Here is a 27309-nt window from a genome sequence, read left to right as displayed (position 1 = left end):
AGTGCTGGTGGGCAGGGAAACCACAGGAAAGGAACAGAAACGGGAAACAAAATATACGGCGTCACATACAAAGGGGAAGAGGAAGAGGAGACCAAAGGAAAATGCGGAAATGCTACGTTTCTCTTCCATCTCCTCCCAGTACATATTTCTCCTGGTTGTAACATTGCCAGTATATCCCAGTAAAAACGTTTTCGGGATGAAAAAAGAAAGGTGCCTCAAGGAACAGAAATGAAGTCGTGAATCAGATTGTGAGTGTGAGAGGAAGAGAGGGGGCTGCTCCTGTTGCTCTTGCAGCTGAAATACTCCAGGGGCGCTTCTTGTGCACAGAAGAATCTTTAGCGCCTGCCTCCTCCTGACGCCTGTCTCTGCGCCGCTCACTTCTACTGTGTGTCGGCCGGAGAACGTCTCCCAGGCTGGGCATCCCTTCATCAGCCAAGATGCCCACCTGGCCCTGCCCTGCAATGGCTCAGAGCAGCAGGCCCAAGTTGCCTCCCTAGCAAGGTGGGAATGGAGACATGGGTTTCATCCAGCACTCTGTCCCAGTCTTCCTCCCATTCAGAACCAACCAGAACGAAGACAGTTCTTGCCATATTCAGGATGGACAGCAGGAAGGGCTCCTTCTCCAAGGCTAGACATCGCTCCCACTAGACGCAGTGTCAGCAAGCCACCTGAGTGCCTTGAAAGGCGGACTGGACCAAGGCAGGCAGGAGGAGGGGTCCCTCTGTGGCCACAAGACATGCTGGCTGTGGGCTCCCCGTGGAAGGAGAGGCACCTGGACTCCTGAGAGCAGCCCCCTCTCCCACCCCAGGGACATCCTGCACAAGGCCCTTGGGTAGCCACAGAGGGCAACAGGAGGCTGGGCTCAAGAAGCCTTGGGCCTGACCCAGCAGAGCAGAGCCCCCTCTGGTGGGCCAGATCCAGCCGCTGCTGGCCGGGACTGTGGGAAAAGGGAGAGGGGGCTTGCCACTGCTTCCCCCAGGAGCCCTTGTCCTTGCCGAGGTCCCTGTGCTGGTCTCCGAGGCTCCTTCCTGCACGCTTCTGCTCAGTCAAGGGGGCAAGTGCCAGGGCCAAGGCTGTGGGCACACCGTGGGGCTGGGTGCCTGGGTGTCTCCTCCTTGTGGGGTGGGGGCAGGGGGGTGTTCAGACGTGGCAGAGGGAGTCGTGAGAGGCAGGGGGAGAGACGCTGCCAGGGCTTCCTTCTAGGCTGCATTCTCCTCCGTGGTGGCTGCTGTGTAGATGATGCTGGACTTGATGGGCTGAGAATCCTGTCTGCAGGGGGGGAGTGGGAGGCAAGTAGAGGCACATTGAGGACAAAGTTCTTTCCCCTCTCCCCAGCAGCCAGGTCTCCACTGGACCCCTTTGTGCCTCAGACTGCCCTTCCATTGGGGCAGAAAGGGAGCAGCTCTTGGGACCCTCCCTGAGAAGCGGGAGAGGGGAGAGAGGCCGAGAAAGAGCACCTGGGAGGCACGTGGGCTCTTGTGGCACCCCTCCCAGAAGGGGGTCCTAGGCAGAAGCCCCAGATCCAGGAGCTGCCCTGAAGGAGCCTCTGCTGGGCTTTGGGCCTTCCGCTCCAGGGCTTGCGATGCCCCCCCCTCTTACCTGCGGTTCTGGGCCTGGTGCTTCCGGACATAGAGGAAGAAGGCGAGAGCAGTGATGCCAAAGAGAGCTGCAAATATGGCGGCCAACACGTCCCCTGTGGAAAGAGAGCAGCCTGTTGGTTTGTCCTGAGGAAGGTAGCCAAGGGAGGCCTTGAGTGGCATGAGGGGAGTGAGGGAGGTCCTGCCCTGTCTGGCTGGAGAAACTGGGCTGGGGGGGGAGCCCTTCTGAGGCACCTTCCAGGCTTGCATGAGGGGAGCCGTGACCCGCACATAAAGGGTGGCAGTGTGAACCACAAAGCCTGCAGGGAAACTGGTGGAGAAGAGCTCTTGCCCCAGGACCCCCCCCCCCCAGCAAAAAGGCAGTGAGGTCACAAGCTATAGTGCCCAGGTGGAGCAAGGGGTGGGGCACATACCTGTCTGAAGGGAGGAGCCCACCTGCTGGTCAGCACCTGGAAGCAAAGCAGAAAAGTGAGAGTCAGACGCCAGGGAGGGGCAGCTGGGTGGCTCCTCTCCTGAACTACTAACCAGTGATCAATGTCTCGGGTTGCGTGTGTGTGTGTGTGTGTGTGTGTGTGTGTGTGTGAAGATGGAGAAGGGGAGACACACGCCCCTAGTTCTGCTCTTACCTGAACTTGTGGCCGGACTCTGACCTAAAACACACAAGACAGTGAATTGTAGGAGGAGCTGTGGTTGTTTTCTTTTATATTTATTAGGCACTTTGCTCACAAAAGTGTCTCAAAAAAGCTTACGGCAGAGTCTAGACACTAAACCCAACAAGAACAAGCCCGCAGAACAGTAAAAACCCCAAAAGTGCCAGTGAAAGGCGTCACCTGCCACACGAAATGGCATAACAGCACTTTTAAAACCCATAAGTTTCAGAGCCAAATGCCCAGGTAAAAAGGGAGGGAAGAGCCTGGTGCCAAAAAATAGGTAGAGCTTTGATTGATTGATTGATTGATTGATTGGGGGAAGAGAGAAGATGTGAATTCCTCCCCTCCCAATTTTCACATGTGCCCACCAAGGAAGATTTCACAGAAGCAACCACACAAAAGCCACAGCAACTGTGTAGCCACAGAGGGAGCTTCACAAGGACCCCACTGCCCCCCAAAACTCTGGGTGGTGCTGAGGCAGTGGCAGAACTTTTGAGGGGTTCATTCACATCTTCTTTGGCAGGAAGAGGAATGGTTTGGCTGTTCCCCAAAGAATAGGAGCAAGAGAAAAAGGGAGGCAGCAGGTTCGGGAGCAGGGGAGGGGGTTATGTAACACACCACCCAGCCCCACATCAGGCCCACAGCCTATAGGTTGCAGCTCAGCCCAGATTTTAGCTCCCTGGGCGCCACAGCCAAAGGAGAGCCCAGACAAGCATCAGGGAGGCGGCGGCAGTGGCCAACCCGGCATGAAGAGCAGGGATTTGGGGAGGGAGCAGAGAAGGAAAGGAGGGGCAGCACAGCCACCAGCCAGAGAGCCATACCTTCTCCAGAGGCTGGTTCAGGGTCTCTCCCTGAGGCACCATCTGGGGTGTGGGGCTGCCCTCTGCCTGCAAGGAGACCAAGAGCGTCAGACCTGCCCCTCCAGGGGAAGCCCCCAGGGCTGCCCTTCCTCACCCACAGCTGCTTCTGCCCTCAGAAGAGGCAGCCCAAGGGGAAATGCCTGCTGAGCCTGCCAACTGGAGTATCAAGGCAGAGGTATGTCTCCCCCTCTGGCCTCCACCCCAGAGGAAGCCCAGAAGCAGAGCTGCCAGGCAGACCTCCCCGCCAGGCCCCCCCTCATTTTGGGGGCAGCCCAAGGCCTTACCTGCTGCAGATCCTGCACTGTCGCCCCCGCCTTCCTCTGCAGGACCATAAGGATCCGGGGCCCTTGGAGATCCCCCCTCACCTGCAGGATCAAGCACAAGGAGCTGGTCAGTGTTTGTTTTGTGTTTTTGGTCCTTGTGTTCACTCAAGGCAGCAGGCAAAGACGGAGCCCCATAGGGCAGGGCCATGGCCCAGTGGTGGAGCTGCTGCCTTGCAGGCAGAAGCCCCCCGGTTCAGTCTCGATTGGTGGCATTTACAGAAGGGGCTGGCAGAGAGTCATTCCTGAAACCTGGAGAGCCACTGCTGCTCCAGGGGTCTGAGCCTGTGACCCTCTGCTTCCTATGTCCCTGGGGCAACCACCTCATCCCAGGGAATATGCAGCCCTGTGGCCCATCTTCACAGCCTCCGAGAGGAGTGCAAGGGAGTTGCCACAGCTGCACCTCCAGGGAGCGTGGCTGGATTTGTCATTTGGTGGGGAAAGTAGGGGAGGGTACTTCTCTCCCTGAGCAGGACTTGCAACAACAACGCACATCCCACGACAGACACTTTGGTTTCCCCATAACAGTCTGAATCATAGATGCATAGAATTGTAGAGTTTGACGGGACCACAAGGGTCATCTGGTCCAACCCTCTGCAAGGCAGGAATCAAAGAACCCAAAACCTTGATTTTACTAGCGCCAGGCTCTCGCCAACTGTGCTAACCATCATCCAACCATTCAGGTTGCCTGAAACTGCCCCCCATAGGTACCAAGTGCCATGCATATCAATGGTTGCCTTTGGGAGGGGGCCATTGTTCTGCACAGCTCTCCTGGGATTGGCGGCTCTGGATGGGCAGGCAGGCAAAGGAATGGTCCTGGGCTTTGCTCAGCTCCATCAAAGGTTTCCTGCCCAAGCTTGGTGCTGTTGTCTAATATTAAGAGCCCTTTCACCTGTTCAGTGGCAGTAAGATTCAGGCACCGAAGATTCAGGCTCCGTCTGGTATCTCCCCAGCAAAGCCGCAGATGCCCTCAAGTGACGTCCATGCCAGGTGGAGACGGCGGAGCCCAAAACTCTCCTGTGGCTGCTGAGCAACTGCCTGGCAAACAATCCTATCACTTCCTCCAAAGGACTCCACCTGCCTCCCCCCCCCCCCGCCAGGCCCAGCCGCCAGGTGAGGCACACCTTGGCTTGGGAGGGGGAAGCTTCCTGTGACGCAACAGCCCATTCAGGGAAACCAGGAAGGAGGGCAAGTGGCGGCGCTGGGAGGGAGGCCAGATCAACAGCCTTGCCTGATAACAAGATTGTCCCACGGCCCGAGGAATCAGGGTCGGACTGTGTGTGTTTTTGTGGGTGGGACGGAGGAGGCTAGGAAGTAGCCAAGGACCAAGGGAGGGAGAAGAGAGGAGAAGAAAGGACTGTGTCTGTCCCAGAGTCATGGACCTCAGTACATAAGAGACAAGGCTGCTCAAGATCACCTTGAATGGAGGGACTGATCCTCTGATCCAGAACGAGACCAAGACAGAAATCAGTGGGCGAGAGGAGCTGCTCAAGACTCTGAGAATCATAGAAAGGTAGAGTTGGCAGGAACCCCAAGGGTCAATTAGTCCAACCCCCTGCAATACAGCTGCTCCCGGTGCAGGGAAGACAAAGTAGCAGAACAAGGAGGAGAAGGAAAGAGGTCAGGGCAGGGAGCTACTAGAAACAAAGACTAAAGGAGAGATGACTAAAGGAGCCAAGTTACAGGGAACCAGGCAGAGGACCTTCTCAGTAGTGGCGCCCGCCCTGTGGAACACCCTCCCACCAGATGTCAAAGAGAAAAACAACTACCAGACTTTTAGAAGACATCTGAAGGCAGCCCTGTTTAGGGAAGCTTTTAGTGTTTGATGTATTCGAGTATTTTAATATTTTTTTTGGAAGCTGCCCAGAGTGGCTGGGGAAGCCCAGCCAGATGGGCGGGGTACAAATAAATTATTATTATTATTATTATTATTATTATTATTATTATTATTATTATTATTTAAATACTGGTGAGCATCAGGGGATGAAACATCCAAAGAGAGAAGTGGCCGGACTCTGTGGTGGCAGAGGTGTTTCTGGGGAGGCTCTCCAGCTGCCCTGGTCCCTGGCCCTCCTTCAGAGGGGATGGAGATGGCCATCCAGATGTTGCTGGGCTCCAGCCCATAAATCATCAGAGTTGCGCCCCAAGACCATCTAGGGAGCCACAGGCTGCCTTGTTGCTGTTCTACAGAGTTGGAGGTGTGACCGTCCTGAGGCAGAACTCTCAGCTGAGCCCAGCAACCGGCTCCCTTACCAGGCGGTTGAGCCCCTTCTGGGCTGTGGAGCATGGGGAAGCTGGCCAGGACACTCCGGCCCTGCAGACTCTGAGGCAAGCGGAAGTTGTCCTGGATCAGCTCGTCCTCATCTCCATGAAGGGTGTCCTCCAGCACAGAGATCTGAAATGAGAAGGCACAGGTCTTCGAGATGGAACATCGGGCAGAAAACAACACTCCCAAGGATCCAAAGACAGACCTACTGTAGAGGGGAGTCCAGCAAATCACAGAAACATAGAATTGTAGGGTTGGAAGCACTCCCCAGGGTCATCTAGTCCAACTTCCTGCAATGCAGGAATCACAGCTGGATCACCAGACCACACACTGTGATAGAGAAGCAAGGCAACATGCAGGGAACCGTCTTCTTACAAGACAACCCCTCTGCAGGTTCCTCCACCCAGACAGACCTGATCTGGGGACAGCTGAATTGTCTGGTTAAAGATCGTCCAGTTCACCGTCTGGTAACAAGGTGGAGTGGTCAGTGAGCCATTATAGCGGAAGTAGCGACTGAGGTCGTCAGGAAGGAGCTTGGCTACATCAAAGGCAGGAATCCAGGTTTCTTCTCCTGGGAAAGGAAAGGAGGGGAGGGTGGTCCATAGCGAAGGGACCAAGAACATCTGCTTAGAGAGTTCCAGTAGCAAGTGTGTGTGTGAGAAAACACAATGCACAATCTAACACACCTCATGGGCCTTTTCCCTAAATGGACAAACCCTAAACATTGTGGCCTCTCCTCCTAGGGGAGTTGCTCTAGCCCCAAAATATCTCAGGTCCCAAAACATCACGAGATGCGCCCCCCAAAAAAGTGCAAATGCAAAGCAGAACCCCTGCTCAAAGGGGCTGGAGCCCAGGGAGAGGCAGCCCTGACTCCCCATGGCCCAGCACCCACTCTGCACCCACAGAGCCTTGCAGGAATCTTGATTTCCCTAGACGAGGCAAAGCAAAAGGAGCCCCGCAAGAGCTGACAGGCTGGATGAGCATCTTCTGCCCATGGGCTCCTTGCAGCACCCCTTGCTCTTACCTTCATCATGGACATCATTCAGATGTTCAAGGATGTGCTGATATGGCTCGTTTTCCTCCGACCCAACCTGGAATGGCAGTGGAAAGGGCTCTTGAGAGCTCTGAGTGGGGGTGTTTGCACCTCTCATGAGCTGGTGCTGGTGGATGTCTCCAACGCAGCCCCCTCCCACTGCCCCAGAGCGCAGGAGGAGCTGCTCAGACCCCTTGCACAGCTTCATTTGCCCCCTCTTCCTGCCACCGTCACCTGCAGAAATGCAGCCAGCACAGCCAAGCCTCCGGGCTTGACCAGCGCCTCCTGGATGGTGTCAAAGTGGGAGCTGTAATAAACCACATGAATCTGGAAGCAGAAAGAGAGAAGAGCCATGAGTCCCTCAAAAGTCCCATCTGGACCTTCTCCAGCAGCTCAAGTCGTCAGGCAGTGTACTCCAAGTGTTTCACTTCATACAGTATGTTTATAGAATGGCATTATGATATTGGTAGCTTTATTTTCCTATATTCCTCCAGGGATGGCCATCCTACTTTCAGGATTTCTTCCTGAGATGCAGAGCATCTAGCTGGCAGCTTTGGGGCAAAGAATGCCGGATTCAATGGACCATTAGCTGAATTCAGCAAGTTTTCAGCTGGAAAGTCTATGCAAAATCATCTATGGCTCCGACTTGGTGGAATGCTCTGTCCCAGGAGACTAGGGCCCTGCAGGATTTAACCTTCTTCCGTCAGGCCTGTAAGACAGAGCTATTCCACCTGGCCTTTAATTTGAATTCAGCCTGATCTTTTATTTCCCTTCTCTTCCCTCCCCCTCCCCTTTTATGAAGATCACCCACTCTGGGACCCCACAGCTAATTCTCCCCTGGCCTCCTCGCTGGCCCAAGTAGGACTAATTCAGCCAGCTAGCCCTGGTGACTATCGAATGCTTATTGGATGGATTTCCCCCAAATTGATATTTGAACTTTGAATTTTATTGTTATTCATGTTTTTATACTGTTATTTTATTCTGCTTCTATGTTGTATTACAATTAAGTGTTTTAAATTTGTTGTTAGCTGCCCTGAGCCCAGTTTCTGAACCAGGAAGGGCGGGGTATAAATAAAAATATTATATTATTATTATTATTATTATTATTATTATTATTATTATTATTATTACCTATAAATTCAAAAGTGAAATTAATGGCTGCTATTTTTAAAAAATAAATACCTGTGCTTACCTGATATTATTATTTGTACTGTCATCATGGTCATTATTATATGACATCATACAATATTTTTATACTATTCAATTGCGATACTGCCCTCATTGTTATGGATTAGACTGGACTGGTGAGCTTCCCTCCGAGGTATTTTTGGGGAGGGCTGGGCAGTGGCGTAGCGTGGGTTGTCAGCACCCGGGGCAAGGCAAGTAATTTGCACCCCCTAACCCGGTAGCGGCAGAGAGCTGCGAGTGTGAGCGCCCCCCCAGATGTTGCGCCCGGTGCGGCCGGCCCCCCCGCACCCCCCACGCTATGCCACTGGGGCTGGGCTGTAAATGTCATAAATCCAGCTGTGCTGCCCCTCCACCGCCAAGCCCTTCCCTGACACTGCTGATGCAACCTTTGGGTCCCCAGATTAGCCAAGGTCCTGGGGGGTCACCAGCACCCCCTCCTGTCAGGTCTGTGGATCAGGAGGACTGGGGATTCTTTTTGGGGGGCTGTCATAGTTTTTATTGATTCAAACTACTCCTAAGCCACCTTTCTGCATGAGACTCTCTCAAAGCAGCCAAGCAAGAGGCCAGAAGCAGGCGGGAGCCGCGCAAGGCGCAGTGGGACTTACCTCCCCAGCATAGCGGTGCCCATCCACTGTGTGCTCAGAGCCGGGCTTCAGGGCAGACCCCCAGTGCAAGTGCAGCTGGGCAGCCTGGTATGGCTGCAGGAATCCCCCGCCGGTGAGGGTCAAATTCCTGGGCAGGCCGAGGACCACTGTGGGGGGGGGGTAAAGGGAGAGACACTCAAGATGAGAGGCTGCTGCTTCCCTCTCCTTCTTTGCACACTGGAGACAGAGCTTCCCTCCTTGGCATCCTTTGCACCAAGGGCACCTCTCAGGCAAAACTCACAAGGCGCCTGAGGACAGAGGGCTCTGGTGCTCAGCTCCTGCTTCTGGCTGGTGAAGGGGAGAGCAGGATGCTGGAATGGATGGGTCCTATTGGGCCTGATCTAGCAGGGCTCTGACATCACCTTGCCAACAAAAGTCCGTATAGTAAAAGCTATGGTTTTCCCAGTAGTGATGTATGGAAGTGAAAGCTGGACCATAAAGAAGGCTGATCGCTGAAGAATTGATGGTTTTGAATTCTGGTGCTGGAGGAGACTCTTGAGAGTCCCATGGACTGCAAGAAGATCAAACCTCTCCATTCTTAAGGAAATCAGCCCTGAGTGCTCACTGGAAGGACAGATCCTGAAGCTGAGGCTCCAAGACTTTGGCCACCTCATGAGAAGAAAAGACTCCCTGGAAAAGACCCTGAGGTTGGGAAAGATGGAGGGCACAAGGAGAAGGGGACGACAGAGGACAAAATGGCTGACAGTGTTCTTGAAGCTGCTAACATGAGTTTGACCAAACTGCGGGGAGGCAGTGGAAGACAGGAGTGCCTGGCGTGCTCTGGTCCAGGGGGTCACAAAGAGTCGGACACGACTAAACGACTAAACAACAAGAAGCAGGGCTCTTCTTATGCTCTTAAGTGCCTGCTGGGCACCTCATCCACATAGTCTTCTCACCAAAGGGAAGCCTAGAAACAAGCAGGACCTGAGTGCAAGTTCAGCCACTCTCTCCCCAGCCATTGGCATTCAGAGGCACTGACTCCTCTGGCAGCGCAGGCAGAGCACAGTCCTCATGTCTAGTAGACATCAGTAGGTTTCTCTTCCATGAATCCCACCCCCCCCCTTGGGTGGGCGGCCATTACTCTGGGCAAAAGTTGTAAGGAAAATGTGGGGGGGGGGGCACACAGTGAGTTCCGCCAGCTTTTCTGTCTTCTCTGCACTGCACAGGGAAGTCAGTCAGAGGAGGAGATCCCCGTCTGATAGCTGGCACAGTTTGGGCAGAAGTGCTGGCACTCACACGCTGGAACAAATCTGAGGCATCCGGGGACAGGAGTCTGCAGGTGGCATTGCAATGGCAAATGTATTCCCAGGTGCCCCCCGCCCGCCACTGGGTGAGGGTCTGCAGCCAGCCTAATTCCACACCCCTGACCCCACACAGACCTTTGCATCCAAGGGATGGGGTGAGATTAAAAATTCCCCATCTCATTTGGATACTTTGACTTCTTTGCCAAATTGATAGAAAGAGGCACCGGTTTCTGGGGTGGGAAACTTGGCGGAAGGCCCCTTCTCCTGCCTCTTCTTGAGAGCTACAGCTGCTGCTTTTGTGGCAGAGGCAAGACCTTCCGGCAAAGACTCTCTGGGGTGCGCAGCAGAGCTCCTTGCACTGCCTCTCTCTCCAGGAAGAGGAGCTGGAGGCTGGGTCTGTGGCAGGTGCCTCTGGGACTCAGAGGGGCCCCTGAGGACCTTAGCCTAAATGGCGGGCCTCTTTCTCTTAATTTTCAAATAAAAGCATACAAATACCAACTCACATGTCATGCAGATTTTTATACAATTCAAGTTTATCCCACCTTAAACTGGTGGGAAAAGATAGCAGACATGTGGAGTTTGGAACTGACAGGGTTAAAACTCCGTGGTGTCCTGTATCTGGGAGGAGCTTAACGCAGAGAAGTGCATCACAGTCTGTGTCACTGTTCAGACTTGCTTTCGCTTCTGCCTGAGACGCAGCTCAGCTCGGAGGCTGCGTGTGTGCTTTTGGAGCACAGAGAATGTCGGAGGTTTCTGATGGATTTACTGCTTTGTAAATAAACGCTTCTAGAGATAAGAACCGAACTGTCTTTGGACTTGATTTATCCCTCATCTCACACGGACGCAGGACCGCTGCTACTCTGCAGAGCCACGCAGGGAAGCCTGACTGGACGCAGGATTTATTTACCCAAAAGACATTCATTTGAGTGATCAACCCCCCCCCCCAAAGTAATCATCCAATTCAGGTAGAAAATAAAATAAAATAATAAGAATAGTAAGAATAGTAAGAATAATCAGGCATTCCACACTCCAGCATAGTAAGAAGGGGGCTGTTGGTTCTGATTTATTCATTGATGTATGTAAATCTGTGGTAATTTAAACTTCCTTCTACAGTGGTACCTTGGGTTAAGAACTTAATTCGTTCCGGAGGTCCGTTCTTAACCTGAAACTGTTCTTAACCTGTGGTACCACTTTAGCTAATGCGGCCTCCCACTGCCGCTGCGCGATTTCTGTTCTCATCCTGAAGTAAAGTTCTTAGCCCAAGGTACTATTTCTGGGTTAGCGGAGTTTGTAACCTGAAGTGTCTGTAACCTGAAGCGTCTGTAACCTGAGGTACCACTGTAGTGCTTTTTAACAGAATGAGGGTATGTACTTGCAAGTAGCAACTATTATTCGGAGAGTATGCAGAAATGGACTCTCCAGCTGTCTTCAAACTTAAGATATTTCTCTCACTCTCTGTCCCTCTGATTTTGGGGTTTTACATCTCCAGGAGAAAATTCTGTAGCCTCAAAGAGCTCCCATGGAATTGGGCAGCCACAAGGAGGAGGAACACCCCCCCCCCGCCCTCCTGGTCCCTAGGCATCCATCCCTGCCCCCCGCAGTCCATGGAAGCCCAACTGAAGGGAGGAGAAGATCAAGAGGCTTCTCAGAATAGAAATAAGTGAAGGAGGGCCTGAGGCCAAAGGCACAGCTTCAGCAAGGAAGGAAGGAAACTCGTCTCCTGGCCAAGAGCAAGAAGATGTGTGCCCTTTTCACTTGCCTGAACAATCATGGCTGTTCCTTCCTTCCTTCCTTCCTTCCTTCCTTCCTTCCTTCCTTCCTTCCTTCCTTCCTTCCTTTTTCTTGTCACTATGGAGCCCTGCTCAGTCTGCAGCCCACAGGAGTTTCCAGATTCGCCTCTACTCCCTGCCTATGCAATCGCTTTGCAAGGGCACCTGTGCATTTGCTCAGCTTCGCTCAACTTTGCAATCTGCCTCATATTTGCATCAGTCAAATGTGCTGAAGGCAAAAACTTTGCATTCCTCCATCCAAACCAAACTGACCCAGAGTAGACTCTTTTCAGACTTTGCTGGGCTCTAATCCACTCAAAAAATAGGCAGAGAGGAAACCTGCTTTGCTGCACAGCACATTGTGAAAGGAGATCATGAGCAGAAAGATGGCATAACTCAGCAGTAGAGCCATCTACAGTACAGTGGTACCTCGAGTTACAAATCCTTCAGGTTACAAACTCCACTAACCTGGAAGAGTTACCTCGAGTTGAGAACTTTGCCCCAGGATGAGAACGGAAATCATGTGCCAGCTGCACAGCGTCAGCAAGAGGCCCCATTAGTGAAAGCACTCCTCTAGTTAAGAACAGTTTCAGGTTAAGAACAGACCTCCAGAACGAATTAATTTCATAACTAGAGGTACCACTGTACTATGGATCTGCCCCCCCCCGTTATAATTCAGAGCGTCTCCCCTCCAGTGACTTCATGTCGCAGTGGCAGTGACCCTGGTCCCATCCCTAGAGATGGCCGAGAGCAAATGCCAGGGAGAGTGGGCAGGGCTTTCTGAGCAAGACGGGCCAAGATCAGCAAGTGGTCTTTCTAAGGCCAGAGCAACCTGGCAATGGAAAACTTGCCCAATTTGTGCTTTGGCTGCCACATCTGCTGGAGAGAGTCCCCCCCACCCCCTGCCAAGAAAGGAGGCGCCCACAACAAGCAGGGAGCTCAGCTGGCAGCAGGTGCTTGTCCTTAGCAGATCACACCCAGAAGGGCAGGGATCCACTTCCCGCTCCACCGCTGGCTTCAGGGAGCCAGAGTGAAAAGGTTTGGCAAAGAAAAGAGGCTGCTCTTACCCTGCCCCCGCCCAACAACCAGAACAATAGGCTTGAAGGGACTTTGACTCTTGCCTAACCAGAACACAGCCTGGCTAGGGGAGCAGGCAGAGCCTGGCACCCCCTATCCCCAGTAGGCATTTGCCCATTCACAGAGGAAGCACCTTGTTGCTAAGGGCTTGTCCACATTTGAGCATTACTGAGCTGCTCATCCGCTCTCTCTCTGGCCACCCCCCCCCCTGACAGATTTGAATCTGCCTGCGAGGAGCAACTTTGATCTTCCGCACCCAAGCCAGCAGACACTCGATACCATCTCATTGATTGACTTCATTAAGTACCACAGGGCAGGGAGGTGGAGAGCAGTGCCTTATCTGGTGCATTCCTCGCCCCACCATTTAGACCCCTCAGATTTGCCCGTAGAATCACCAGGAAACTGCACAGACAAATTGTGTGAATGTATTAATTGACACAGTAAACTCTGGTCTGCACAAGGCCTCTTTTTCTGAGCCAGGCTAAACAATCCTTCCAACACCCTCACTGGAAAAACTCCTGCTTTGAGAGAACAAATGGATCTAGGACAGGCACCCCCAACCTTCGGCCCTCCAGATGTTTTGGACTACAATTCCCATCATCCCTGCCCACTGGTCCTGTTAGCTAGGAATCATGGGAGTTGTAGGCCAAAACATCTGGAGGGCCACAGGTTGGGGGTGCCTGATCTAGGACAAAAGCTTTGCTGAGGTTACAACACAGTGATGCTGTACATAATATCTCCAATATGCAGTATCTCCAAATCTGGGAGAGTTGTGTACAGGTATTAACCAAATGAAAAACAACAAAGACAGAAGATACCTGTCAAAGTCTTCAAATTATTGTGGCATCTCTCTATTAGCTGCGGTCGGCAAAATTCTTTCAAGGATCTTAGCAAACCGTCTCCTAACTATATCTGAGGCTACCCTTCCTGAATCCCAAAAAGGTTTTCAACCTTCTAGGGGGACAGTGGATATGATTTTCACTGCTCGACAACTTCAAGAAAAATGCAGAGAGGAAAACCAACCCCTGTATATGGCGTTTATTGACCTGACTAAGGCCTTCGACATTGTAAATCATACTGCCCTGTGGACTTTCCTTCTGAAAATCAGCTAACCATATAAATTGTGAACATCCTTTGGCTCCTCCAAGATAATATGATGGCAACAATCACGGATAACAATGCCTCTCAAAGTCAACCATTCACAGTGGGATCAGGCGTTAAACAAGGATGTGTTATCACCCCAACTCTATTATTCCCATTGCCATGATCCTACACATCGTTGAAGGGAAACTCCCCTCTGGTGTAGAAATCATATATCGAACAGATGGAAAGCTCTTTAATCTGAGCAGGCTGAGTAAGGCTACTGTAACTTCCGCCATAGAGCTCCAGTATGCTGATGACAATGTAGTGTGCACGCTCAGAGGATGACCTCCAAGCAATGCCAGAAGATGTTTTCTGCTATGGGGAACTGGGGCACTGCCTCCCCCCAGCCCACACCTTGAGCCTAGTCTTCCTCACCAATCCTCCCCAACCATAACAACTGACTTTCTGCTCTCTCCTGCACTGCCGTGCCCAGGCTCCATTCCAAGCGTGTCTCTGTTGCAGGAAACCTCCCTGCCCAATCATTCAGTTTGTAGAAACATGACAGACACACACACACACACTCACTCACTCACTCACAAACAACGCTTCTGTTATAAATTCATAGAAAATGTTTTGTGTGGCCTTATTTAGTTGCTTTATTGTAAATGACACTGTGGTCTGTGCAAGGGGGTCTAGAGGCTGCCTAAATACAGTGGTACTTCGGGTTTCAGACGCTTCAGGTTACAGACTCCGCTAACCCAGAAATAGTACCTCGGGCTAAGAACTTTACTTCAGGATGAGAACAGAAGTCGCGTGGCGGCAGCAGGAGGCCCCATTAGCTAAAGTGGTGCTTCAGGTTAAGAACAGTTTCAGGTTAAGAACGGACCTCCAGAATGAATTAAGTTCTTAACCCGAGGTACCACTGTACATGAATTAGACATCAATCCCATTGAGCTCAATGGCGCTTCCTCCTGCCACGTAAAGGATTGCAGCTCAGCGGTCTTCGCGATGGGGAGGATGAGGAGACCAGACTAGGAGTCAGCTCTGCCCACTGGGACCTTCAGCTCCACCCCCCCCCACTGTTGCCCTTCCTGCCATTCCACCGGGACCCACAGACAGGGTTTCTGCCTGGGTTCCAGCAGACGTCCCCTCGTGATCTGACAAAAGAGACTTACTCCAGGCCCCCCCCCGACTTGCAAAAACACTTTTGCTCTTCCTGAGGCATTTGTGCCTCTCCCCACCCCCCCGCTTTCTGCACATGCTCAGTCCTGCTTTCTCCCACAATGCCCCTTGAGTCGTCAAAAGGCCCTTTGTGCGGTTGCTGCATCCACCGTAATCATTTTGCCTCTCTTTATTTTCCGTGACCTTTTTGGGTGTGGAAGAGCGGCCACCGCCCCCTGACTGGCTTTACACCTGCAGCCGATTCCTCTCGCTGAGCTTCCTTTACACTTTCGTATTATAAAAGGAGAGAAATGATTCATGAGCTCAGGTATCCTGCCCTCTCCACTTCCTGGAGCATGGGCTGTTTATGTTTCTCCTCAAATGGCAGCTATTCCAGCCCTACAGTCATCCTACATCCGAGAAGCGCCTTCCAGAAAGTGCCCAGCCAGCCCTCTCTTCCTTGTCTTCACAACAGGCTGGTGAGGCAGGATAGTCTGCGTTCAGGGCATGGCCAGGACGGCCAGAGTACTGGGGGGAGGCCTTCGGGGCAATTCAGCCCCACTGAGACCTGCCTGCCCCCTCCTTGGGCTCACTTTCTCTATTGCCTACTGGACGAGCATTAAAGACACTCTGCTGGCACTGAGTCTTTAGGCTCCTCAGGCAAACAGATACACAACAGAAGAAGCTTTTGAAGGTTGGAGTCTATCAGGTGCAGCTAGAGGCTTGATTCCACAAAAATGTATTTCTGCTTCTATGCATTCTCTAGTTTCTATGGAGCCTCAACCTCCCTCCCCCCACTGCTGCTTTTGCAAAAAGGTATTATCAGTCATCTGAGTATCTGCAGTAAAACACCAGAGCCCCATTCAAAGCTGGGTTTGTCCTTGAGATATTAATCATGCAGAGGAGGAAGGTGGGGATGAACCTGCTTGCCCAACACCCTCCCTCGCCTTCCTGGTTGTCCTCCAAGAGGCAGGGGGTCAAGCCACTTTGAGCAGAGAGACTCCGTGGATCCTGTTGGCTCTTCACACATTTTAGAGCTGGGGGGGGGACCAGGGCTCCAGAGTGCACAGGCAGCCCCCGGGAGTTCAAGAGGTTCCCTGCTGCCTATGGGAGAGTAATGAGGGGGGGAGCCCTCATCCTCCCTCCCCCATATGACTCACATTGAACAGAGGAAGACTTTGCAAATGAGTGGAGCTGATCCTTGGAGAGCTCCAAAAGTCCTTTCTTCTGTGCGGAGGTTACAAGAATAATTCTGCTTGGCCCAGCAAAAAAGAGGAGGAGGAGAAGAGGGCTGGAGGAAGGTGGGTAGAAGGGCGAAAGCACAAGACAGCCAGAGGGACTTCCCTACATTGGGAGCACCGTCCTGCTCACACCACCTGCTCCTTCTTCTGCCTGCCGACCAGTCAGCCAGACACCCTTGAAACTAGCAGCACAAAGCAAATTGGGGCAAGATGGCAGGAGACACCAAGGCCACTTAGCCTCTGGAGTCCCGCCAAGCTGCAAGCCTGCTCCTTCCCCGTCTAGGGCAGGCTGCCTCCCCACCTCTCAGGTGTGAGAACCCAGGACACATAACACCGGTCATTTCTGGATTCAGCTTTAGTTTATTAGCCCTTCTCTGCCTCCAGGCCCTGCTCTAAAACCTCAGCTGCCTCTCCTGATTCAGATGGAGCAGAGAGATAGAGCTGGGTGTCATCTCCACTCTGACTCTCCCAGAAGCTTTATATAGATGTTAAAGTCCACAGGGAACAAGATGGAACCCTTTGGGACACCACAGGGCAAGTCACATGGCACTGAACTGTAGCCTCCCATGACTACCATGGAAACGGACCCGGGAGAAAGAGGGGAATCACTGAAGCACAGTGTCCCACCTCCCTGAGACGCACCAGGAGTATCAAAAGCCACCATCTGCTCTCAAATGTGTCATTTTGGCGCAAGGGGCTGAAGGTCTCTCAGTTCCAGGTGGCCTCGCATGATGCTGATTATTTGGATCCATTCCAGCTCAGGCCTCGTTATGCTATGAAAACACTTTGCTGGTCCTGATGGAGGACTTATGGCAAAGGATGAAGGGGGGACAAGGGGCACTCCTGTTGTCTCTCCTTCACCTCTTAGTGGTTTCAATACCCTCAATCACAGCAACTTTCTGGTCAGCTGTCTGGACTGGGATTTGGCTTCACAAGGTCCCAGCCCTTTCAGGACGAGCCTTTTCAGAATGATGGAGCCTGGGGAGGAGGCATTTGCTCTGCCCCGTGCCCCCTAGCTTAGGGGTCCACATCTATGCTTTTCAACCTCTACATGAACTGCTGGGAGGCTGTCATCCCAAGGTTTGTGGTGCAGCATCCTCAGTATGACATTTCGCTCTTCCTCTGTCCCCCACCTCCTTATCCCAGGAAGGCTGTGGGTATCCTCAGCTGGTGCAGGGGAACAGCTCTGGGCTAGATCCTGCCTTTTCTATATCCCACATGCAGCTTGACTGACAGGTGAAGAAGCACTGTGCATCAGCTTCAGCCCACCTGGAAAGGTCTGACCTAGAAACTGTGACCTACACCAGAGTCACATCCAGGCTTAACTACTGCAATGTGCTCTGCATGGGGTTGCTCTGAAAGGCAGTTTGGAAACTTCAGCTGGTCCCAAATGTAGCCACTAGAGCAGAGGTGGTTTTAGGCAGTGCCACCAATTTTCCTGCACTGGGTGCCGAACTAAGGGGGTGTCACATGTTGCAGGAAACCCCCCCCCCCAATCATTCAGTTTGTACAAACACGACACACACACACTCACACAAATCAGCCATACATCAGATCTGTACCGTTCCACTTTTTACACCATGAAGGAAGGACTATCAAAGAGGGGAGACTTGACACAAGGCAGCCATAATTCCCCAAGCCCGCAGCGAGCCCTACCCAGTTGGCATGCCAACCTTGATGGTCCTAGACAGAAGATCATTACACTCACAAAGGACCTGCATATGGAAGTAGATTCAGTACGGACTGAAACAAAGGACAGTGACCCACGGCCTTATACCTGAAGGAGCCTCTCCACTTCCATCGTTCTGCCCGGACACTGAGGTCCAGCACTGAGGGCCTTCGGGAAGTTTTCTCGCTATGAGAAGCCAAGTTACAGGGAACCAGGAAGAGGGCCTTCTCGGTAGTGCCGCCCGCCCTGTGGAATGCCCTCCCACCAGATGTCAAAGAGAAAAATAACTACCAAACTTTTAGAAGACATCTGAAGGCAGCCCTGTTTAGGGAAACTTTTAATGTTTAATAGGTTATTGTATTTTAGTGTTTTTTTGGAAGCCACCCAGAGTGGCTGGGGAAACCCAGCCAGATGGGCGGGGTATAAATAAATTAATTATTTATTATTATTATTATTATTATTATTATTATTATTATTATTATTCCCTCAGGGCAGGAAACAGTGAACTCCTCTTTGTCCTCAGGAATGTAATCATGGGGAGGGGGAAAGGAGGAACTGGACAGGTGACAAGACACTCAGGTTACCACCACAACTCCTACCTCAACCCCCCTCTTTGTGATGTGTCAATGATGTAGTCATGATGTAGTTATGATGTAGTCTTAGGGGTGTAGCATGGGGGATTAGTAGCTAATAAAAGTTGGGGTCTTCTTTCGTTCAGGGCTTCCATCTTGTTCCACCTTGTGGCAGGTGGGAGTCCTGTTGCGACAGTCTTCAATCAAGACCAAGCCTGCTGGCTGCTCTTTTGCTCTGGTATTCCTGGCTGGGGGCCTTGTTGTTTTTTTGTCCAAGGGAGCCCTCAGATTTCTCTGTTAACACACAGCTATGACATAGTGAATTAAGCAGAATGGCTGGTGAAAGATGGGGGCTCCCCAAATTTTGGCCTTGCTTTGGGGGCTGCTGAAATTTGAAAGACCAAAGTCCACCTCTGACTAGATCTTTGACGAGGAAGAGAAGTGGTCAGCTACTGTAACCCCTTCTGCTGTCCTGGCTCTGTCCTGCCTTCTGGTGCATTTCTGAGCCCAGTGATGGCTTTAGCCTTTAAAGCTGTAAACCGTTTGGGCCCAAGTTATCTAAGGGCCTGCCTGCAGCACACACTATCAGCCTTCCCATGGGCTGAAGCCCTCTGCATGCGCCCAACTCCTAGCTCAGTGCTGTTGGTGTCCAAGAGAGAGAGGACCTTCCCTGTGGTGGCTCCCATGCCTTTGGAACTCCCTGCTGGTGGATCTGAAGCAGACTCAGCCGCCCGTTCACCTTTGGGGAGGAGTTGAAGTTTCTCTTATGACCAGCCTGTCCTTGAGAAATGCCCTCTGGCTCAGACTGTGGGTTGCTGAGCTGTGGAAAATATTTTAATTGCTTGGCTGAATATCTTTATTGGGTTTTTTATCTTGGGAAAGTGGGGGATGGGGAGGAAATGGAAGTTTTTTCTTTTTGTGTGTGTTGTTGATCCTTTTGTAAATGTTGACTGTTGCAGGCCCCCTTGGACAGGCGCTTTAAGGAAAGGGCTGAGAAACATTTTAAGTGAATAAACCATTGAATAATAAGAAGGGTTGGAGTGCAGCATGACAGCCACAGGTTTGAATCTAGGTTCAGATATGAAGTCTCCTGGGGGGCTTCCCCCTGGCCGGGGGGAGGGGAGCCATAACAATGCAGGACTGGAACATCAACAGAGAAGCAGCTCCACCTGCCAAAGGCTGCCTGGACTTCGCCATAATTGGAAGCTGTGCCAACCTGTGGGGGTGCCCCTTGCCAGCCTCATGAAAATCCCAAATGGTTGAGGTGCCAACGCCTCCCTGCCCACTGGTGCTTCCTGGGTGTGGCTGGGCATGGGCAGGTAGGGGGTCTCACCTGTGTGTCCATTGTTCTGGAGGCGGAGCATCTCCCTGGGAGGCAGGCTGTAGTCAGGCAGCAGGATGGGCTCCAGCTGGGGACTGAAGAGGGCGGCCCCCGTCTCAATGTTGATGGGGGACTGCATGTGGCCCCCGCAGTGGGGGAAATCAGAGGCCCACTCTGCCTTGTCTGAAAGAGGAGGGCAGGCATCAGGGGAGGGGAGGGGAGGGGTTTTCCTTCTAGCTGCTTGTGGCCCATCTTGGGGGTTGATGAGGTTGACCTTGAAGAAGCCCTTCACTCTCATCCTGATGTTGTTGGGGGATAAACTAAGAGGCCATCAAGGACCCCAGAGATGAGAGGCAAGAGGCTCAACTTCTCCTGTCTTGCCCTTGTTGCAAAGTGCCTTCCTGGCGCCTGCTTCCCTGCTATCACCCCCCCCCCCAGCTGGGCCCCACACACCTCCGTGCTGAGCCAGGCCTTCAAGGGCACGTGCCAAGGTTGCTCTCCTCCCCAAGGCAAACCAGCTGAATCTCAGAAGCAGCCGGTTCCCACAGGGCAAAGTGCCAGCAGAGGCACCTGAGCTTCCTGCTGGGGGAGGAGGGGGCCAAGGAGCGCCAGAGCCATGGAAGGAGGCCCTGGGGGCCCAGCCTCACGGGAGATGATGGCACCTGTTCTGTGGCTGCAGAGGACTCCAGGTCCACCGCTGTGCCCGACTGAGCTGGGGGACCAACAGGACTGACTGGCAAGAGGTCTTTGCCTCCACTCTCATTTAGCCAGACCCAGACCCACCCATGCAGGCCTTGGGGTGGTGCTGATCAGGCCCAGGGAGAGCAGGGCAGCTGGCTCTGCGTGAAGCGAGGGAGCAGGGAGCTGGCTAATCATTAAGCCCCACAGCGTCTGTTTTCTGGCCAGAAGCCTAGAGGAGAGAGGGAGGGGGCAGCCTTCACCGCCAGCCTTTACCTGCATAGCTCCAGTGACGGTTTCCATGGCCAGGAGGAAGACCTGGAAAGAGAAAGGAAAGCCAGGGATCAGGAAGTCTGAAGGTTCTCCAGCAAGGCTCAACCGCTGCTCCCATCCTCCTGGTGAGCCTCTGGTGGAGGAAGGGGATATTACTGGGTCAGGCATTATCCTGGGAAAGGGTCCTCTACTCCCATCCCATGCAACCCCACTGCATGGCAGAGGTGGGAGAGTGCCAGGAGCCTACCAGTCCCTACCTGGTAAGGCCGCTTGGCTACAAACCAAGCTACCTACCTACCTAGACCAGGTATAATCCTGCTTGCCTCCAAAGGGAGGCCAGGTGGTCCAGAGAAGAGAGGTGAGTGGCTGCTCCTCCCTCCCTGCCTGCCCTTCCCCCTCCACACCTGGCTCCGTTTCTATGGCGATGGGGAGGCCAGGTCCCCATAGCCAGCCAGGCAGCCTCAGGAGGGTGGCAGAACTTGGAGTCAATGTATGGCAGGAGAGGCAAGTGGAAGAATATATGGGAGCCTTTTATGGCTCTTTTCTCATGCTGAAAGTTTTTCACACACATCCTCTCAGTAACTCTTACAACCCTGTAAAGTAGTCCAACAGGATTATTCTTGTCCTGCTGAAGGAACAATGGGAGGGAGAGATTCTTGCGAAAATTCCCCTCCTGGGTCCACGACTGAGCTGAGATTTCCCCTGGAGGGCTTCTGGGCAAGCACTCAGGCACTGGGGCCCCCTCCCATGAGCTGTTCGGGGCACTTGTCCCAATAAGCACTTTCAGTTCTTAGCTCAGGGCCCTCTGTTTAGATGGCGGTTCCTTCCTAATCTCCTGCATGACTGCAAAGAAAACTCTGGGCTGTGCCCACTCCCAGATCAAGCAGGGAAGACCCCGCTCTTGGCTCTGCACTATCTGCAACCCCATCTTTTCCCCTTTGGAAATCTGCTGCTCCTGGAGCTCCACATACACCCTACTCGCCCTTAACCCACATGTTCCCCACATATCAAACCCTTAGAAACCAAGAGGAAGGCCAGGTGCAAGACTTGAACACAGTTGCCCAGTTTTGAGAGTCTGTTCTGATCAACAGGTGTGCCCTCTGTTGCAGAGAAAACTCCCTTCTATTCCCCGCACCCCCCAGCTCAGCATTGCCTCCACTGACTAGCAGGTGGCTCTTTCCCATTCCTACCTGGAGATGACATGGGGGACTGGACCTGGTAGCCCTAACCTTAGGCAGATGGATGCAGCTGCCCCTGGAAGCAAAACACCCTGGACTGTCCCTATTGAAACCTCTAGCACACAGCACAGGAGGCTGCCTTATACTGAGTCACATCCTTGGGTCCATCTAGGCCAGTGTTGTCCACATTGACTGGCAGCACTGAGTCTCTGGGGTCTCAAGTAGAGAGTCCCTCCAAGCCCTATTCATTGGACTCCTAACCACCCTACTCTGACATTTCCCCCACCTGCATTCAGACTTGGGGATGTAAGAAGGAACAATAACATCATCTGGGAGGTGGCACTGAAACCACCTGAGGCATTTCCTCTAGAAGGAGGGAGGATTAAGCAAAGCTGAGCACTAGAATGTGCCAAGGACTCCAAAGCAGAAATGAAAATATTATTGCAAAGAGATGATGGGGTTGGGGGATGAGTGGAGGCTCCAGTGGCAGAAGGGACTGAACCATTTTACTGTGAAAAGATGAAAGCTCTAATAAAATTGACACCTAAAAAGGATGGGTGGGCCAGGTGGGCCTTCAGCCCCCCTCCTTGGCAGCTACTTTGCTGGAGTGCTTCTTCTGCAACCTCCTGCTCAGAACAACTTCCCCCAAAAAATCGTTTTTAATGGATTTCAAAACAGTAACCAATACAAAAAGGGAAAAAGCAAGTTTCTCAGGCATACAAAAGCTAAATAAATAAAAGTCATTAGGATCTAAGAGCTCGTCCTCTCTCTTCCTCTCTCTCTCTCTCATGGTGTAGCAGTAGCATTAATAATTTCCCCAGCCACTCTGGGCAGCTTCCAACACATATAAAAATATAATAAACATCAAACATTAAAGACATCCAGATACAGGACTGCCATAATACCAAACAAATTATAATACACTATATCATTAACTTCTTTACTTCCTTTGTTACAGGATATGGCTGGTGGGAAAGAAACACACACCTCTGGTTTATACAAGCCAACTGCACCCTGAACTGGAGGTTCTTCCCAGACCCTTGCTTCATTATTTGTATATACAATAAAATAATGCCAGATTTCATGGAAATTGTCAGGTGCTTTTTGTTTTGTCCACATGACACTTAATTTGTGTGATAGTGATTCCCCAGTAAGGCTGTTTGCCAAACTATGTTATCTCACTGGTTCATATCTGGAGAATTTAAGTTTTCCAGTTTCTGGCTATGGCTGTATGTGCTGCTGGTAAACGACATGCTCTTTGCTTTTTAACTGTTCAGTTTCTTCCATATATAAATTAAGCACAGCTAATGTGGAAGAAAATGGAACACCCTGAGATGTAATTAATGAAATTTCCTGAAAAACATTTTTCCGCTCAGAACAACTTATGCCACACATAATAATCCCCTCCTGGCAACCTGGGCCAGGAGTTCATGTGCCTGAGGGCTGGGAGTGGGCCAGATTCCTGCAAGTCCCCCCCTCTCCCCTGCAAGTCCCCCTCTGCTGGTGGCACAGACTGTAATGTGCTTCCTCCCTGCCCACTCATCCCAAGGGTGTAAACACATGCCAGGCCCCTCAGGTGGCCAGTGTCTCTCTTCCCACAAGCCCCACAGGGATGTGGCTGAGCCTGCTAAGGAGACGGGTGCTGGTGTCTTTCAGTGGTTCCAAGAGTGGACTGCAGGTGCCTCTTTAAGCCCTGCTCAGCAGGCCTTAAGCCACCACGAGGCCCACCACAGGTTCTAGGGTGAAGCTGCCAGTGCACCCCAAGGCCTCCTGGAACTGCCCCAAGTAATGCGAAAGATGCAGTCCGCTTCCTCTCATACAAACCTGAGAGGCCATTTACTGCTAACATGAGTAAGTTAGGTACAAGGTGGATTGTGGGAGGTCTGGGATATCTTGGGCTAAATGCAGGAAACAAAAGCAAAAGGTTTGTGCAGAAACGGTAGCATAATGTAGTTTTGTTCAGTTTCACTTTCTGGGGAGACTTTGCTGTTTTGGGCACTCCCCAAAAGCTCAGAGCAAGAGAGGCACTAAATCCCCTTCCTTATGCTCTGCCCAGAACATGGGCTCAGCCCTTCCCACCAGGTGACCAAGAAGAGGTGGAAGAGATAGAGGTGGCTTGCCCAGTAGGGGGCAGAGACCATTTGCTAGAGCCAGAGTGGTCTCTGGCGATTCCACCCCAAAGCCTCCCACCTCCCATTTCTCGTCCTTGCTCAGCCCCCCTTTCCTCTGCCTGGACCCCATCATTCCACCTCCTCCTCCTCCTGCACTGATTAAGGCAATTCTCCCAATGCTTTGCTGCTTAGTTTAAAAGGATAATTCAGTGGGGAGAGCAGTGGCCTCACCTGAAATGGAATGGCCTTTGAGCTAGGCAAGAGCAACAGCGTCAAGGACGCTGCTCAGCTCCTCACAAGACAAGCAGCTGCGGTCCGCCCCCTTAGCACCAGGGTCCCACCATAAGGAGCAGGCTGGAGGGGAGGACAGAGGAACTCCCAGTGTTGAGGCTTAGAAAAGGGGGTTGGGAGTATCATGATCAGACCAAGTGACTGAAGCAGCAGGAGCTGGGGAGGGGCAAAGCAGCACCCCCAGGAGCTCCAGTGTTTCACCTCCCAGAGCTCTGCCTGAGAGGAAGCCTGTGGATTTCGTCCCATTTGTGGACCTCGGGTAGGAGCCCATCCAGCCTTCTTGAGAGCTTTCTCCTGAACACGTGTAGCAACACTTACTTAGCCAAGCCCCACCAGCTCCAGTTGCTGGAAGAAAATGCCACTGCGGTTTCCCCCTGAAACCCACAGGATCAGGCTTCCTGATCCCTGGGGTGGAGATGGGAAAGAAAAGCCGGCTTTAAGCCTCCCCCTCCCCTCGAGGTTGACTCACTGTATGGCGGTGGACCCGTCAGTCGCTGCCGCGCCAATGAAGTGGGATGGGGAGAACATTTCAGTCGGCAATTAAAGCTTTAGTTGATTAACCAACTTAATAAATTGACTGCACCTGAAGCTCTCTCGTATTTTGCATTACCTGCAGGCTCAGCATGCCCCCCCCTTCCAGGGAGCTCACATCGACCCAATTTTTATTTAAAAGCAGCGGGAGGAGAGTACTGCAAGCGCATGCCTGCCATAAGCTGCGCCCCCCTCGCCCCAGCCCCCAGGACATTAAGGCCAGGAGGATCTTGGGCACAAACTGCTGCGGGAAGGCTGGGAAATGGCTGTGGGATCGGGCCCCTGACTGAGCCCTCCTGCTCCCCTCCCCGGCTCCCTGTACGCGGCTGGAGGTGGAACAACCAGACCTGGGCAGAGTATTCAGGTTCTGCGTTCAGATCTTCCTTCAAGGTCAATTTCCTGATACAGGATTGCCCCAAAACGGCCATCAAAATGTAGCAGCTAATCCATACATAAAACAGCTCTAGCCTCCACGGAAAAAGAAGCCGAGAACTTTTCAGTCGAGCTCCCCTGGGAGCCTCGGCACAGCCCGGCTGCCTCTTGTCCGGGGCTCGAGAGAAAGAAACCTCGGGGGCAGCAGCGCCGGGCGGGGAGGGGGCGCCGCGCCGCCAAAGAGCCCCTCCCTCGTGGCCCGACTAACTTTGTTCCTTGACTTGAGGATGGCACAAGCAGAAAGCCCAGAAAGCCCCGCGGGAAAGGGAGGGGCTGTCGGGGGGACGTGGGCCAGTCTTTGCCTCTCCGGCTCCCCAAACTAGACCACCTCCCCCCTCTCTCCCCCAGCCATTGTTCACAGAGGCCTCAGGCCGGGGGCCCGTCGGAGAAGGCGGGAATGGGGGGGAGATGCCTCGGGAGGGAGGGAGGCGAGGAGGCTTCCCGGCGGAGAGGCGCGTCGGGGCGCCTCCACAGCTGGAGCGGGACTACCAGGACCCCAAGGGAGGGACTCCCACCTAGATTCTCTCCCGATCAGGATCCTCCGGACCCCGCAAGCCAAGCCAGCTAAACAGACCAGCATCCGCGCCTCCCCTCGCCCCCTTTTGTTCACCCCTGGCCGGCCGCGTTGCTGCGCTGCTCCGGGTGCGGCGTGGGGGCCGCCGGTACCCAGGTGATAAAGCGAGAGCAGGATGGAGTCCGGGGAAGCACTTTCCTTTCCGGCTGGGAGGGAGCAGAGAGCGAAGGGCACTCTGAGCATGTTCAGAGGCATCCTCTTCCGGCTCCGGCCCCGGGAGTAAAGGCGAGGCTGGAGCCGGAGCAGCAGCGGCACGCATGGCGGTCCCTGGCGGAGCGGCTCTCCCTTCTCCACGCGCCCTCCATCCCGGGGGGAGATGCACTTGCCCCCGGGGCGGGGCCTCCCTTGTGGGTCCCTCGGAAGATCGGCGGCTCTGCCATGTCTACACGGGGATGGGGGGCGGATCTGGGGGCTTCAGCCGCACTGTTGACCCACCTGCCTCCGAGTGGGGCCCCTCCGCGTCCTCTTCGTGGGCATCGGCGGCGGCCCAGGCGAGCAGGGCGGCCAGGAGGAGGAGGCGGCTGCGGGGCAGCCTTCGCCAGTCCCGGGCGCGCATCGTCCTCGCTGCACGCGGCTCCCTCCACGCCTGGCCGAGTGGGACCGGCAGGCGCTCAGGACGGCCGACGGGGCGGGCGCGCCCTTTTATAGCCAGGACCTGCCGCTGCTACCGCCGCCTCCTCCGGGGAGCCCCGCGGGCTGAAAGCGCCCCCTCCTGGCTCCTGGCTCTGGGGGACTATCTCCCGGCTGAGCCTGGGAGCTCTGCCCTGCCCTGGTGCCGTTCTTCCCAGGGCTCGCCGGGACACCCTCGGCCATGGTCGCCCCTGAGACGCACCAGCCGGCTTATTCCTCTCAGCTGCTCCTACAGAGCCTCTCTTTGTCTTAAAGGCCCCTTCGGAGCTTGGTAGCCACCAGTCTAAATTACCCACAATGACCCAGAGTCTCCAATAGAGCATTGCTCTGCTGCATTGTGGGGCACCAAAGAACCTTAGCTCAGTTGCAGAGCATTTGCATGCAGAAGGTTGCAGGTTCAATCCCTGGCTGGCACTATCTCCAGGTAGGGCAAAGGAAAGGGTTCCTACCTGAAACTCTGGGGAACTGCAGCTGCCAGTCAGAGTAGACAGTAGTGAGCTAGGCAGCAGCCTCCAATGCTCCTACTTTAATGGGTGGTTTGGAGCTGCCTGCCTGCCAGAACCAGTGGGGTCATTCAGTGGTGAGGCCCCAGCAGCTGCTGAGGATGTTCAGGTGCACTGATCCTGTGGGGTAGAGACTCAGCTCCCAGACTGATCTCAGGAGGAGCTGCAACAGCAGGTCTCCTTTCAAGCCTTGGAAATGGTGTAAGAGGGAAGGTGGCCACATCCCAATGCAAGAGGGCAGGTGAGAATGTTCACCTGTGAATGCTGCCACACCTCCATATTTTGGAGTGCAAATCATGCATAATCTCTACCTCTCACTAACCAAACAGAGAGTCTTGTTGCAGCTTGAAGACTAAGGTTTGTTGTGGCATAAGACCCTTTGTTGTGTTCTCTTGCATAGATTAATACTGCC

The 27309-nt window shown here is 53.2% G+C and overlaps 1 protein-coding gene and 1 long non-coding RNA gene across 8 annotated transcripts; one reads left to right on the top strand and one right to left on the bottom strand.

Annotated features, from left to right (window-relative positions):
* Nucleotides 1–70: 70 nt before the first annotated feature.
* Nucleotides 71–26425, bottom strand: CA9 (carbonic anhydrase 9). 7 transcript variants are annotated; one of them, XM_053407716.1, is made up of 13 exons: nt 26200–26424; nt 20651–20692; nt 19709–19879; nt 8521–8666; nt 6962–7054; nt 6719–6785; nt 6108–6265; nt 5682–5823; nt 3393–3473; nt 3070–3135; nt 2012–2047; nt 1600–1693; nt 71–1269 (listed from the first exon to the last, which is right to left on the bottom strand). In XM_053407716.1, exons 1-13 carry the CDS (start codon nt 26318–26320, stop codon nt 1200–1202), a joined length of 1287 nt encoding a protein of 428 aa, XP_053263691.1. In that variant the 5' UTR covers nt 26321–26424; the 3' UTR covers nt 71–1199. The 7 variants fall into 7 exon arrangements, with proteins under 7 accessions (XP_053263691.1, XP_053263696.1, XP_053263693.1 ...); XM_053407721.1 differs by lacking the exon at nt 26200–26424 and adding an exon at nt 25106–25431; XM_053407718.1 differs by lacking the exon at nt 3070–3135.
* LOC128423043 (uncharacterized) lies at nt 19922–22909 on the top strand. Its single transcript, XR_008332655.1, has 2 exons — nt 19922–20772; nt 22784–22909. It is a non-coding gene; the product is annotated as an uncharacterized LOC128423043 (long non-coding RNA).
* Nucleotides 26426–27309: the final 884 nt, after the last annotated feature.

The sequence above is a fragment of the Podarcis raffonei genome, chromosome 11 (genome assembly GCF_027172205.1).
Source record: "Podarcis raffonei isolate rPodRaf1 chromosome 11, rPodRaf1.pri, whole genome shotgun sequence".
NCBI lineage: Eukaryota > Metazoa > Chordata > Lepidosauria > Squamata > Lacertidae > Podarcis > Podarcis raffonei.
Note: the sequence above shows the minus strand (reverse complement) of the source record. Positions and strands in the feature narration are given on the sequence as shown.

Coding starts and splice junctions, on each gene's coding strand:
- CA9 (XM_053407716.1), bottom strand. CDS start 26,320: ATGCGCGCCCGGGACTGGCGAAGGCTGCCCCGCAGCCGCCTCCTCCTC. Junction 6,266..6,718: donor GAATGATGTCCATGATGAAG/GTAAGAGCAAGG, acceptor TTCCTTTCCCAG/GAGAAGAAACCTGGATTCCT. Junction 5,824..6,107: donor TTCAGCTGTCCCCAGATCAG/GTCTGTCTGGGT, acceptor TTCTCATTTCAG/ATCTCTGTGCTGGAGGACAC.